This window comes from Solanum stenotomum, chromosome 12, assembly GCF_019186545.1.
Source record: "Solanum stenotomum isolate F172 chromosome 12, ASM1918654v1, whole genome shotgun sequence".
In the NCBI taxonomy this organism is placed as follows: Eukaryota; Viridiplantae; Streptophyta; class Magnoliopsida; order Solanales; family Solanaceae; genus Solanum; species Solanum stenotomum.
In genome coordinates, this window is record NC_064293.1 from 36,036,919 (window position 1) to 36,052,472 (window position 15,554).

At 33.6% G+C, this 15,554-nt stretch overlaps 1 protein-coding gene and 3 pseudogenes across 1 annotated transcript in view; 3 read left to right on the forward strand and 1 right to left on the reverse strand.

The window, feature by feature from the left end:
* Positions 1-491: 491 nt before the first annotated feature.
* LOC125847392 (bifunctional L-3-cyanoalanine synthase/cysteine synthase 2, mitochondrial-like) lies at positions 492-2,800 on the forward strand (annotated as a pseudogene).
* Positions 2,801-9,250: 6,450 nt separating this feature from the next.
* LOC125847393 (glycine-rich protein 2-like) lies at positions 9,251-9,711 on the reverse strand (annotated as a pseudogene).
* Positions 9,712-9,713: 2 nt separating this feature from the next.
* LOC125847394 (glycine-rich protein 2-like) lies at positions 9,714-10,163 on the forward strand (annotated as a pseudogene).
* Positions 10,164-14,576: 4,413 nt separating this feature from the next.
* Positions 14,577-15,554, forward strand: part of LOC125847395 (ethylene-responsive transcription factor ERF098-like) — an 8,647-nt gene continuing 7,669 nt past the window's right edge. Inside the window, exon 1 of the mRNA XM_049527022.1 lies at positions 14,577-14,639. Within this exon, the coding sequence (XP_049382979.1) occupies positions 14,577-14,639 (63 nt within the window). The remainder of the gene's footprint in view (positions 14,640-15,554) is intronic.

The window sequence follows — 15,554 nt, forward strand, 5'->3', positions numbered from 1 at the left end:
TGGCTTGGTACTTTCAAAACACTAGAAGAAGCTACATTGGCATATGATACAACAACAAGGATGTATCACAGCTCTAAAACCAAACTTAATCCCNCCCCCACAAATGAGGATAACCTCGAAAATGTTAATAATTTTAAAACTTAATAATGTCTTCTTTGATGTATCTTTTTTTGTCTTTTGGTTTTCTATATAAAATTATATTTCGGTGAATTTTTATGGTCCAACTTTTGGAGGTTGTAATTCATCTTTCAGTTTCATCTTAAAGTAGCAAGCTCTTATTTATTTTTGTTGAATTTTAGATTTTCTAAAAGAATTATTAGTACATTGATATGGAAATAGTCATATAGTTAACTAGAAGATAAAGAGCTTGATTATTATAAAAGAAATTTTCGCATAAAGTCACTCAAAAATAGCTTAATTTTACTCAATAACCATAGTTTGCTAATTACGATCCGTAGCTACATGTTAGGGGAGAAGAGAGGTGAGCGAGAATGGGAGAGGGAGCAGAGAGGCAAGTGAGATTTGGAGAAGGAGGAGAGAGGTGAGCGAGAGGGGACAATAATTTGTATAATTCGCACAGACCTACAACGAACATAAAGGAAAGGTCCGCTTCAGGATCATTTGAATAATGTGAAGGTATAGATGAAGCAGCTAAAGCCAACTCAGAATATTTCGCTGAAGCAGAAATGATAGGATCGTAAGAATAAAAAGTCTATACGCCTATCCATATTATGTAGAATAGCCCGTCCCTTGAGCGTTAGCCCTAATACATATTTCAGAATTATACAAATATGATAAAACTCAAAATAACAAATTTATACAAACACAAACATCTGAACATTGAACAATTATACAAATTATATTATACATATTATATTATACAAAATACGAAAACTACACGTTTATACAAACTTTAAAAAGTTATACAAAAATCATTTAATGTTATTTGGTAATAAAACTGAAAAACCAAAGGAAATCACTGTCATATACAAATACAAATCAAATGAAGAATTATTAGTTGTGAATTATACAAATGTAACGAATTATACTAACACGTCAAATTATACAAACTCGAAGTTCGCCCACGTAATTAACGCTTAGTGTTACTCGCGAGTGATAATTACAAAAAATATAACTATGATGAATAATTAAGGGAAAAAGGTCTGAAAAATACTCCAACTTTGCCCGAAATTGTTGTTACGATACTAAATTTTATGGAAGACTTTTACCCCCTGCACTTTTTAATAGTGTATTTTTAAGGTATATATGTGCCCACGTGGACACTTTACTATTTATAATGATGCAATTTTTTTGAGGTCTTAGACCCTTCTTTGTATCAACCATTTTTCAACACTTACTTATGTTTCATGGCCTACTTTCTTCTGCAGTACAATGCTGATAATTGCCTGGAGAACAGTCCATGGCATGGAGAATTTGTTTGATTATCCATGCTTCAAATTCCGATCAAAGAGATTGGAGATAATTAACTGTCCACTCCCCTTGGCCAAATTCCAATTAAACCTAAGCTTATCCGAATAATCAAACCTCAACTATTTTATACAAAACAACAACACTAAAGGACTGCACTGCACTGATACCTAACTTAGCACTTATAAACCTCAATTATATAAAGGAATCAATCATCATCCAGAGAAGTAAGATAAAATGAGGGCTATCCTAAAGTAAAGACATATAAAAGCTACTAAACAAATAATTTGAAGGCAAATTGGTCAATAAAGTAAACTAAACAGCTAAAGCAAAAGAAAGTTATCTACTTATGAGTAAATGGAAAAAATATGCAGAATAAACTTATATACTCAGTCAATCTAAAGCCTCTATAATCTATTCATATATGAATAAAAATGTATAATCCTCATAACATGATAGAAAACAAAAAGTAAAAGGTATTGCACCAGTCTGAAACGAAGGAGAAATTTTCACAGGTAATTACTTGTGTGTAGTTTGAAAATTGATTAGCTTGGTCTTAAAATCTAATACATCTAGAGATTAAAACAAAACAATGGCAACAGATTGAACACACAATTATTTTGATCTCTGACATGCTTGTTAATTATTATTTATAATTAGAGGACGTTCTATAGCATATATGATAGCAATGAAAGGCTACAAAATGGTTTTGAAAATGCCTTCGTACACGAGCATGAAGAAGAGAGGGAAAATGAGAGCATTTAGTGCCGATTTAATCCTCATCGATCCAACCTAAATGAGAGGCATTGTTAAGAAGGCTTATGAACTTTTGGAATCTACACCTAATGCTTGCATGCTTCAACAATTTTACAACCCTGCAAACACTCAGGTAAATTTATGAAACTTAAGTTAATTAATGTATTCTCTGTTTTACTATAGAATTCTCAATTGCTTCATATCTAAAGCAGGATCATTTTGACACAACAAGCCCTGAAATATGGGAAGAAACTCTAGGTAATGTTGACATATTTTTCATGGGAATACTGGTGTTGGACAATATCTTAAATACAAAAATTCGAATGTCAAGTTAAATATATACTCTATGTTGTACTCTTGATTCCTTGAGACAGAATCGGTAAATGTCCAAGATAATCCCATGTCAAGAAATCGAGAACAATCCTATGTCAAAAATAGTTAACGTTGTGCTTATATGGACTCGAGCAAACTGAAAGTAATATATTGAATGGTGGAAAACTAGGTCCTCAACAGATAACGGGAAATGGGGTCAGATTCAAGCCATGCAGATATCCTTGACATGGATCTAATGGTGGAACATCGACACTGGAAATGTAGTGAAGGATTTCCTCGCTAAATATAACCAAAGTTACACAATCCATTGGAAACAAAGTTTGTGATTAAGATATAATAGAGCTGATCAGTGAATTTCCTATAAAAGAATCAAGGATTACCTCAACTAACAACAACGTATCAAGTGTAATTCCACAAGTGGGGTCCAGAGAATTATCTCAAGCAAAATGATATTTCTTCCTGGGAAAAACTTCCGATTGAGGAATCAACAAATTCCAGAAGTTGATACATACCAACAGCTAGGCGAAGAACTTTTACCTCAGACAGGACTAATGCTGTAATTAGTTTGTACCAAAACATAATACTAAGAAAACATCATTAGGGTATTTCCATCAAGCGATTTTCTAAAGCAAAATACATGAGAAAGTTAATTAGAAGAGTCACCAAACAATAATCATCCAAATCAATAGTTGGTGTATCAATTTATAGATATATATGTGAAGGTCACATAAACATACTTAGGTAGGAAATCCATGGAAAATTTACCCACAAACAAGTGCAATAAGAGAAATTAATAGGAGAAAACAATTATCGCGAAAGAATATACGAAAAAACAGACATCTGATTACAATTGGAGATGAAGATGGAAGTTGAGACAGATGTCTATTAAGTGTAATCTCTTCATCGATCTCCTTTATGTTCCACCGCATCTATATATGTAATATTTTAAAATTTTGAATTAAACTACTCACATCTTCATAATAGTAAAATGAAATTTATACAACATTATCATTGGTATTAATTATAAGCATGTTTGTAGAGCAAATCGAACTTCATAGTTTTAGGAAATTTACGTGTTGATATGGATTGATTAGTGGTTATTATATTCGTAAAGGAAAAAGTTGTTTAATTACACTGTGCATACACATTTAATATGTAGATTGTTTCATCTATTTTTCTTGTTGATTTTTTATGCCTAAACAATTCAGAACTGGTTTGTCAATTAATTATAAAAATAATAATTTTGCAACTCAAGCAAATAAGTAAGAAAGAAGGTGATCTAGCAAACCAGATGGAATTAGGAAATGCATAATACATAATCTATTTCTGCATAGTCGAAATATTCTATTATTAAAAAATATTATTAGTATTTGACAAAACCTGTTTTTTATTTTACAAAACCTGATTTAGTTTTAACCTATCAAATACAAAATGCAAATGAAATTCACCATTTGTAAATGGATTGGTGTTTCCCCAAAATACTCTTTAAAACTTTTTTTTTGATCTCCTTATTTTATTTGCTTGAGTAAACATTTAAAAAGAAGAAGGAAAAAATTATATATATTTTTCCTTTATTTGATGAATAAAAAATGCAATTTTATAATGTCAAGTCATGTATTGACAGATAAAAATTAAATGTGAATATATCATTACACCTATCAAAATAAAACATAAAAAATTTATTTAACTAAGATTATATTTTGTTCAAAGGGATGAATTTTGTAATGACTTGAAAAGTTGACTTTGGTCAACCTTCTTGGAAGTCGTGCTCAGATGAAAATTCTGACCGTTAGGTTAGCTTCGGAATATTGATTTTGGTCTAGAACGACCCTTTGTTCACTTNAAACAAGTCAAATGTCATGTAAATTCATTACTAGACCAAATGTATCCCTTGAGAAACAACTATATAAATCAATCTTCATCATCCTTTTCACTCACTCAATCTTTTCTGTATACAAAATATTTCCTCTGTGTTTTTAGATTAAATTCCTAATATATTTTCAGATGGCAAAGAGAGAAAATTGCATTGTAGCTATAGTGAAGGTGGTTATAACCTCAACTGAGGTTCGATATAGGGGTGTGAGGAAGAGGCCACGGGAGAAGTACGAAGCTGATATTACAAACTAGAAAGTATGTGTCTAGCTTGGAACCTTTCATACACAAGAAGAAGCCGCAAAGGCTTATGATAAGGCAACTAGAATGTATCGCGACGCTAAAGCCAAACTTAATTTCCCGATGTCAAATGAGGATAACCTAGAAAATGACATTGTAGCTTTGTAACCCCAATTGAGGTTCGATATAAGGGTGTTAGGGAGAGGCCATGGGGGAAGTACGAGGATGATATTACAAACCCCATCTAGAAGGTACGTGTCTGGCTTGGGACATATGCCATGAAAGAAGAAGCAGCAAAGACATTTGAAAAGGCAGTGAGGATGTATTACTACCCTAAAGCTAAACTTAATTTTTCCGACATCAAATGATGATAACCTAGAAAATCCTAATATAAATAACAAGAATCTCCATCATGAACTCAAATATCTTGAACTCATAATTGCTCCGCCAGGGAGCAAGTGAAATTATCTGCATTTGTTATCAAGTATCGCATGCATTACATTTATTAAAAGAAATAGTTTAATTTCCCATTTTGATTTTTTGTAAGGAAAAACAAGGAGTAATACATAAATCTTTTCTTATTTTTCATATATCTCCTGAGGATAGAAGTAATGTTGTATTAATTTAGAAATTTAATTATGTCTTCTTCATTGTATTATTTTTCTATCTTTTATAAGAATCTCAATTGGATAATTTTATCTAGTTACATTGTTTGATCGGGGAGCCAAAAGATGAGGGTGTCGTGTGTAATTAGTTTTTCTTAGTTGTGTATTGATCAGGTAAATCGGAGGTAGGATATAATCCCTTGAACATAAGATTAGTTGGTTCAGTGGTTTAGTATATTCAAAATCTACCTTAATGTTTCAAATTTAACGTGATTCAGTCACCTTGATCTACATCTATAACTAAAAGAGGAGCATATCAACTGACACTGACAAATACAAAGAAAGTACCACACACAAAAAAAAAAAGTACAAAATTAGATTAATTAATTACTCTATATCAAATTTAAATAAGTCTAATTTTTTTAAAATTTTATACCAATATCATTTATTGCTTTTTGAAAAAGGACCCATGATCCTAGGTATTTAAAATTCAATAAATATTAAAGAGAATATTTATTGAATTTTAAGTTGTAACTAAACTACTAAATTTCCCTTTTTAGTGATTCACTTACCTTTAAGTATTATTGACTGATTATGAACTTATGATTAAGGAAAATATTCTTTTAGATAAGTAAACTTAGTGGACCTTCAGAGAATTTTCCTAGTCAAAATTTATGTAATCTTAATTTTTAGCAAACTAGAAAAAGTATTGACTATATATATTGTTAGTCAATAATTCAATAATTATTTTTTTCAAATGTATTTATGTCACGCCCCGAGCCTACACCCTGGACGTGGCCGGCACTCGAAGACCATTGTTGGCCTCAAGCGAACCCTTGGCTTGGCTTACTTAACTCAGCGGAAGACTTAACTCAACAAAATAAACTCAAGTAATAGTTTAAATGATAACATCTTAGCCAAAATGGCAACTTATGTCTCAAAACAAAGTATTTGCAAATACATAGTTGAGAGACTCAAAACTAATTGTCTGACTGTCTATGAAGCCTCTATAATACTGAGATGGATGTTGGGACAGACCCCACAACATCCTAATAAAGAAAACTAGGAAAGTGAAATAAAAGAGTCCTCCGGAATGCAATGAAGCTCACCACTGACTCTGGAGTACTAAACTGGATCAACGGCGCTGGATGCTGATCCTGGTTACCTGCGTCTGCATCATGAGAAGATGCAGGCCAACTGGCATCTGTACATTGAATGTACGAATATGCGAGTTGGAATGCTAAACAACAACTTAAGCTTGAAAGGAGTACAAAGGAACACTTACCTTGGCTCTGTTTAACTCATAAATAACTGAACTCAATATAAAGCAATAAGACACATGCAATATATATAAAGCTTGTAAAACAGTGTAAACAACTTAGTTCATTAAAGATAAAGCAATAACAAACTCAACTTTACTTGTATATAAAAGTAATATAACTTTTATGGGAGATTCTCTAACCGACAACCACTACTATGAGCCTAAGTGGTGATACAACGTCTTGCCCACGCTGCCAGAACTGTCCTATACTTTGCCATAATATAGAACGCTTAACTTAGTGGATCCACTAGTCTATGCTAAAAGCATCTTAAGGAGTCATCTAAAAAGTATGATCATTTACTACCCATGGTGGCTACATGGTTTATGGAGACTTGAGTTACTATGAACTCACATCCCCATATCGGTGCTCAATACTACTCCTAAAATATACTTAGCTCATATGTTTGTAAAAACAAAACTATTTCTTTGAAGGCAAAAGTACTCATTACCCCCCTGAACTTGAAGCTTTTTATACGGTGTACACCTAAAATAAATTCCATTTTAATTACCCCCGAATTTGTTTATTCCTCTGTCGCATACACCTTTTTCGTCCACCTGCTCTTATTATGACTACACGCGCGCGACAGCAGGCAAAACTGATGATGTGGATTTCCACCTGGATAAATAATAGCCACCTAGATAAATTAATATTGCAAAAAATAAATTTCTTAAATTTAAAATTCATTGTTTAAAAGTTGTATTTGAAATTTCAAATTTGTCTGAAATTCTTACCAAGTAAGTGTTAATCTTTGTTTCCTTTACTTTTCATTTACTTTTTGCCCTATTTTTCGTTTAAAATATGTCAAATATTAAAATTCATTGTTTAAAAGATATTTTTCAATAAGGGCTGATTTCGCGGAACTCCTTTGAATTTCAAATTTGTCGGAAATTCTTACCAAGTAAGTGTTAATCTTTGTTTCCTTTACTTTTCATTTACATTTTTCCTTATTTTTCGTTTAAAATATGCCAAATATTAAAGAAAAATGTAGATTTTACGTTTTTTACCGTTGTAGCTTTGAGATGTGGCAAAAAATCACTTCTTCACGCGCCTAGTAGAGTGTGTTGTCAATTTCTATGCCAGTTGGACGAAAAAGGTGTAGCGACGGAGGAATAAACAAGTTCGGGGGGGGGGGGGGGNGGGGGGGGGGGTAATTAAAACATAATTTAATTTAGGTGTACACCGTATAAAAAGCTTCAAGTTCAGGGGGGTAATGAGTATTTTTGCCTTCTTTGAATTGAGATAATTACTCAAAACTTAGCTTAAAAGCTCTCTTGGAATCGATGTTCCCTTTCTTGCTCAAATGTGAAAACATTTATAAACTCTTTGGGAATACTTAGTCCCCTTATAGCTTTTTGAGAAATGAACTCAACTCTTTACTTTTTCCTTAATTTGAAACTTGAGCCTTAAAACAAGTTAAAACGTTTGTTAAAGACTCTTGAAAACTTTAAGAAACTTGGCTTTGACTTGCTTCTTAACTTCTAGACTTTGACTCTTAACTTCTTTGACTTTGATCTTAACTTTCCTTGAATTGGATTATGAATTCAAGGTTCATGATCTCATGTTTATGGATGATTTCATGATGTTTAGATGAACCTTAGAGTGTTGGAAACAACTATAAACATAGGTACATCGCTTAGGAACAAGTACGAAAATATGGGGAACGAATGGGGAGAACTGGCGTCCCTGGCGCTTTGAGAGGCGCGGGGCACCAGCCCTCAAACTTCAGAGAGGTCTGGCTGGCGCGACACACCAGAGGCCAAACTTCAGAGAAGTTTTTGTGGCGCTCTGGCAGGCTTGGCGCCCCAACCCTTTTGCCCAGCGACTTTCGACTTTTCTCTTATGTTCTTTCTATCTAAACCTCCATAACTTCCATAGTTCCTTCCCCAAACAATTAGGATCAATTGTACCCTCAATATACAGCCTATCTAACTTGGAAACATGAATCAACTCACCCCCAAGCATCAACAACTCAACCAACAAGAATTCTACAATTTGTTCTTCAAGAACCTTACTTCTTCAACATGTAAACAACTCAAAACAATTATATTGAAACAAGTTGGTGTGTGGGTGAACTAACCCAACACAAAAAGATCTCACATACCTTAATAGGGATCACCCCCGACGAATTTCACTCGCAAGCTTGGATGATCTTGACGAATTCTTGCCTTTTTCTCCCTTTCTTTCTTCTTTTCTCTCTTCTCCAAGCCCTAAGCGTATTTCTCAATTCTCCAAACTGACTAAGTCATGTTTTTACCCCCAATAAATCCCTAGAATCAAATTAGGAAATAACTTAGAGAAAAGACTAGTTTGCCCTTCCCTAAATCCAGATTGGGACTTTCCTCAATCCAACAGCCTAACTTCCGAAAGGCATATTTTACTCATACAATGTTGAACTTGTTCAATCACAGCGGCGTTGGAAAGATATATCCAAGGGATCTCCAACCATATCAAGATCTGCTCCTAACTCCTCCTGAGCTAGGAGTTATGGCCGTTTGAAAATGGCCAAAACTCACTTTCTTAACTTAGACAAAATTTCTAGATTTCCTTTTTCTTTCCAAAAGTCAATATTTTCATATTTTAAACTCTTTATAGTCGTTTCTAGGTGCGAGATGTTACAATTTAATAATTAATTGACCAAATTAAATGTATCCCTTTGAGAAACGGCTATATAAATCACTATTTCTCTTCTTTTTGTCACTCACTGAGTCTTCTCTTAATACAAATTAATATAGCGTGGCCACCACCACAACGTCCACTACCGCCGCCCTCACCTCCACTTTGGGTACACTCCCTAGCAAAGTGGCCAAACTCGCCACACTAAAAACACTCACTTCTTCCTTCACCACCTCTTCCGCCATCATAACCACCGCCTCCACCGTATCCACCTCCATAGCCACTGTCTATATCATTGTATCCACGGATACCACCTTGGCCACCACCGTAGCCACCATCTTGCCCACTTCCTCCACTGCGGCCACCAGATCCTCAAGAGACCGGTGTTCTATTAGGCTCAGTAACATCAACAACCTTGGTACAACAATCATTCCCGGAGTCAATCTTGTACTCGACAGCCTCACCATCAGTTAGGCTATGAAAACATTCAGATCTATTACAGATTGATGAACAAAGAAATCATTAGAGCCATCATTAACGATTTAGTGATATTGATGGCTCTAACAATCTCGTTGTTCATCAATCCGAAATCAGATCTAGAAGTTTTCATAGCCTGACTGATGGTGAGGCTGTCAAATACGAGATTGAGTCCAACATTGATAGTCTTACCAAGGTTGTTGATGTCACTGGGCCTGATGGAGCACTTGTATGTTGAGGATCTGGTGACCGCGGTGGTGGAGGTGGCCGAGATGGTGGTTATGGTGGCTACGGTGGTGGCCAAGGTGATAGCCATGGATACAGTGGTGGAGACAGTGGCTATAAAGGTGGATACGTTAGAGGCAGCGGTTACGGCAGAGGAAGCGGTTGTTTTCAGTGTGACAAGTTTGGTCCCTTTAATAGGAATTGTACCCAAAGTGAAAGGGACGGCGGTGGAGGTGGTAGATACTCCGATGGTGGTGGTGTCCGCTTTATGTTAATTAATGATATTAATTAACACGCTATGTTAATTAATGATATTATTCTTGAAATTCTTGAACTTTTGAAGTTTTACGGGTAAAGCCTCTTGAAAGTAAATTTTGTTTTGATTGTTTTCAATTTATAACATATTATCTATTACATGATGATTTTTTTTTATATTTCATGATTATTCATATCAGTACCAGATTAGTCGCATTGCACTATTATTTAGTAGTACCACTACAATGGTATATCCCTTGTATTTATTTTTTCCAATTCAATTTATTCTAACTATTATTCCATCACTACTCGAACAACGACAAAGTAATTTCCTATCAATTGGTCTCGACAAGCTGCAAAGTTTTCATTGCACAACTTATAAAAGTACATATATAGTCTTAATTAGTTGATTGACAAATGTAAAAATATATTAGCCATTGAATATAAATTTTGGAGATATCACATTTTCTAACAAAAGTTTTATCGTGATTTGAAGTTTTCATTATTTAACTCTCTTAAAAAATTTGGTTTACCTATATGTTGGGATAAGATTAATTTGATAGACAAGTGAAGGGATATAAGTAATTGCTTTCTATATATGTTATTGCCTTAACTAAAAATCTTTGAAATTGTTTTTTGGATCTCTTTATTTTATTGATTTGAATAAACATATTAAAAAAATACAGAGGACAAATAGCAATAAAATTAAGGATATTTACTTCCCTTTACTTGTTGAGGATGGATGGGGCATCTGGTTGGAATAATAGAAAAAGATAACAAAACATGCAATTCTATAATGTCAATCTTGTATTAAAAGTTAAAAAAAAAAGTTAAATGTGAATATATGATCATTCACACTTATCAGAATAAAATATAAAAATATTGCTTAACTAAGAGTGTATTTGGTTCAAATGATGAATTTTATGTTTGTTTGTTTTGGAAAATAAGTTAATTTAGTACTTACTTACCTATTTTTGATTTGGCAAATAAATTAAAAAATGTCACCCCAAAATATATAAATGTAGCCTAACGAGTAATGAACTTGGAATGAGATTTATTATTTCTACTATTTTGTTTAGAAAAGTCAATTTTTTTTTCATTTTCAAGCTACTTATATGTACAAAGTATTTTATGAAAACATCCCTCTGAGAAACGACTATATAAATCAGTCTCCCTCTTTCTTTTTCACTCACTAAGTCTTCTTTATACACAAAATATTCCTTCTGTAATTTTAGATTAAATTCCTTTTAAATTCTCAGATGGTAGAGAGAAAAAATTGCATTGTAGTTTCAGTAACCCCAACTGAGGATCAACATAAGGGTGTGAGAAAGAGGCCAACTAGGAAGTACAGAACTATAATTACAAACCAAAAGGTGTGTGTCTGACTTAGTACCTTTGACACAAAAGAAGTAGCTGCAAGAGCTTATGATAAGGTGGCAAGGATGTATGGCGACCCTAAAGCCAAACTCAATTTTCCGTAATCAAATGAGAATAACCTAGAAAATGAGGAGCTCAATCTTGAACTCACCCTCGCTCTGCCAGGTAATAATGAAAATGTATAGCACATCAAGTATCGATTGCAGTTATTAGAAGAAACAGTTTCATTTCCATTTTTGTTTTTTAGAAGAACAAAAAAATACAGGAAACTTAATTATGTCTTGTTCATTGTATAATGATTTTTTTATACGTTCATGAATATTTATATCAGTATTCGAACCACGACAAAGTGGTTTCCTATCAAGGTCTCGACAAACTGCTATGTTTTCATTACACAACTCATAAAAATTACATATATAGTCTTAGTTAGTTGATTGACTGATGTCATGCCCCAAGACTACACTCCGAACATGGCTGGCACTCGAGAACCATGGCTGGCCCCAAGTGAACCCTTAGCCTGGTTTACTTAACTCAGCGGAAGATTCTATGCATATTTATAATGATCAAAAACACTATACTCACTTGAATAATAAAATATTGAGAATGCTTAAAAGTCAAACATTCAACTTGGCCAAAATGACAACTCAAGTCTTAACATATGAAATGATAAAGTCAATGAAAAGAGTAAAGAACTAACGTCTGACTGTCTATGAAGTCTCTGAAATAACTGAGATGGATGTCGGGACAAACCCCACGACATCCTAATGAAAAGTAACTGAAATCAATAAAAGGAGTCCTCCGAAATGCAAGGAGGCTTACCAACTGACTCTGGAGTGCTCACTGGATCAACGATGCGTCGGATGTCGATCCTAGTTACCTGTGTCTGCATCATAATAAGATACAGACCAACTGGCATCGGTACATTGAATGTACGAGTATGCAAGTTGGAATGCTAAACATAACATAGGCTTGAAAAGAATCTGAAGAACTTACATGGCTCAACTCAACTCAACATAACTGAACTCATTTCAATATAAAGCAGTTTAAAACAAGTGCAATATAAAGAAAGTTGTTTAAAACATGATGTCAACTCTGTATGTATGCAAAGATACATATAACTCTGAAATGTATGTAAAAATACAATAAACTGTGTATCTAAGAATACAATTACTTCTGTGGGAGTTTCTCTAACCGACAACCATCATGTAAGAGTTATTGTGATGATACAACGTTTTGCCTCACGCTGCCACGGCCATCCTATACCTTGCCGGGGGTATAGAACCTGAACTACTAAGTGGATACACTAGTCTATGTTAAAAAGCACTAAAGGAATCATCTAAAAAGTATGACCCTTTTCTACCCATGATGGGGGCATGGTTTATGGAGGTTGTGAGTTGTCTGAACTCTCCCCAATATCGGTACTCAATACTACTCCCAAAAATATAATATTAGCTCTTATATTTAAAACAAACTTCTTTCTGTGATTTGAGATTAGTGCTCAAAAACTTAGCTCAAAGGCTATCTTGAAAATCAAAGTTTCCTCTCTTGCTTCATTTAGAAAGCAATTACTCTTTTCTGAAAACTAGTCCGAAGGCTCTTTAGAAATTGAGGTTTTCCTTTCTTGTTTAAATGTGAAAATATTTTTTAAACTCTTTGGGAATACATAGTCCCCACTGTATTTTTGAAGAAATGAACTTCAAACTTTACTCAACTTGAACTTTAAGTCTTAAAACAAAATTAAAACATTTGGAAAAGACTTTTTGAAAACTTTAAAGAACTTCTCTTGACCTGCTTCTCAACTTCTAACTTGACTCTTAACTTTCCTTGAATTGAATTATGGATTCAACGATTTATGATTTGTGATAGGAAAGATCTCATGATGTTTAGGAATGATTGTAGATAGCTAAACATGAGAAAATATTAAGAAATCACTGTTTGAGGGTGGGTCTGCGACGCGGAGAAGTATTTAAATTTTTGGTTCGAAAATGAATTTTGAGGCAGAACGGTCCATGACCGCTCCGCGATGCAAAATGATTTTTTCCCAAATCTGGGGAGTAGGTCCGCGACGCGGAGGCACTGCCCAGATTTGGCCGACGAAAATTTCTTCTTCGTTTTCCAGCTCTAAACCCTCTAAACTTCATTGGTTCTTTCCCCAAACACTTAGAATCATTTATACCCTCAGATAACATCAGATTCTACTCGAAAACGCAACTAAAAACGTGAATCAATCTCAAGAAAACTCCAACAACATAACCCACAAGGATTCAAACGAACTTCATCAAGAATTCAAGGGATTTACTTTCAAATTAATATACATTGTTGAAATTGAATCAAGTTGGGCGCGTGGGTGAACTAACCCAACACTATGTGATCTCACATACCTTACAGGGATCACCCCCGACGAAATTCACAAGCTAAACTCGATGAACTTGACGATTCTTGCTTCTCTTCTCCTTTTTCCTCTTCTATTCTCTTTTCTCCAAGCCCTAGTGTATTTTGGTAAAAGCGTAAACTGATCTAATTCTGATTAGACCCTAACTTAATTACCAAAAACGAAATAAAATAATTGGGCAAGGAAAAGACCATACTACCCTTTAAAAATCCGGATTTGACTTTCCTTATTACAACAACCCAACTTCCAAAGGGCATAAATCACTCATACAAACTCAGAATCGTGCAAACTCAGCGGCGTTGGAAAGATCATTCCAAGAGCTTTCCTACCATATCTGGAAGTACCTCTAACTCATCCTGATCTAGAAGTTATGGCTATTTGAAGTTGGCCAAAACTCAACTTATTCTAACTTAACAAAATTTTCAGATTTTCATTCTTTCCAAAAATGATTATTTCCAATTATTAGCTTCTTCCTAGTTATTTCAAATTGCGAGATGTTACAACTAACTTATTGTAAAAACATTAGCCATTGAATATTTATTTTGGAGATATCAGATTTTCTAACCGAAGCTTTATCGTGATTTTAGATTTCATTGTTTAACTCTCTTAAAAGATTCGGTTTCCATGTATGTCGGGATAGTCAATTTGATGACAGTTGTAACCCTAATTGAGGTCCAATATATGGGTGTGAGAAAGAGGCCAAAGGGAAAGTACGAAACTGATATTACAAATCCTGTCAAAAAGGTACGTGTCTTGTTGGAATCCTTAATACGAAAGAAGAAGCAGGAGCATATGATAATACGGCAAGCATGTATCGCGGCCTAATTTTCCGACATCAAATGAGGATAACCTAGAACATCCTAATAAAATTGATGAGAATCTTCATCATGAGCTCAATCTTGAATTCACCCTTGCTCCCTAATGGAGCATGTGAAACTGTCCACATTTGTTATCAAGTATCCCATGCATGACAGTTAATAAGAGAAATAGTTTAATTTCCCTTTTAGATTTTGGCAAGGGCAAAAAATAATACAAAGATTTTTTCTTATTTCTCAAGATGATAGAAGTAATGTTATATTAATTAAGATTCTTAATTATGTTTACTTTGTTGTATATTTTTTTCTTTCTTTTATAAGAATCTCACTTGAATGAATTTTTATTTGGTTGCATTGTTCTATTGACAAGGGAAAAGATGAAGGGGCCGTGTGTAGTTTATTTTCTTTATAATTGTGCATCTATTAAGTAAAACAGAGGTAGGATATATATAAAATCGCATTAGAGTTAGTTCAATGATTTAACATATTCAAAATTCACCTTAATGTTTCAGATTTAATGTGATTCAATCATCTTGACCTACATCCATAACTAAAAGAGGAGCATATTAATTGACACCAACAAATGCAAAATCAAGTACCAAACACAAAAAAGTATAAAATTAGAGTAATTAGATACTCTATATCAAATTAAAATAAGTCTAATTATTTTCTAATTTTATATTAATATAATTTATTTATTTTTTATTTAAAAAATGACCTATGTTCCTTCCTGGATAGTTAAAATTTAATAAATGTTAAAGAGAAAGTTAAAAATTAAAAATACAATAAAAAATATTAACTTAAAATGAGAAAGAAGGATAAAAATCCTGCGTGAGAGACAAAC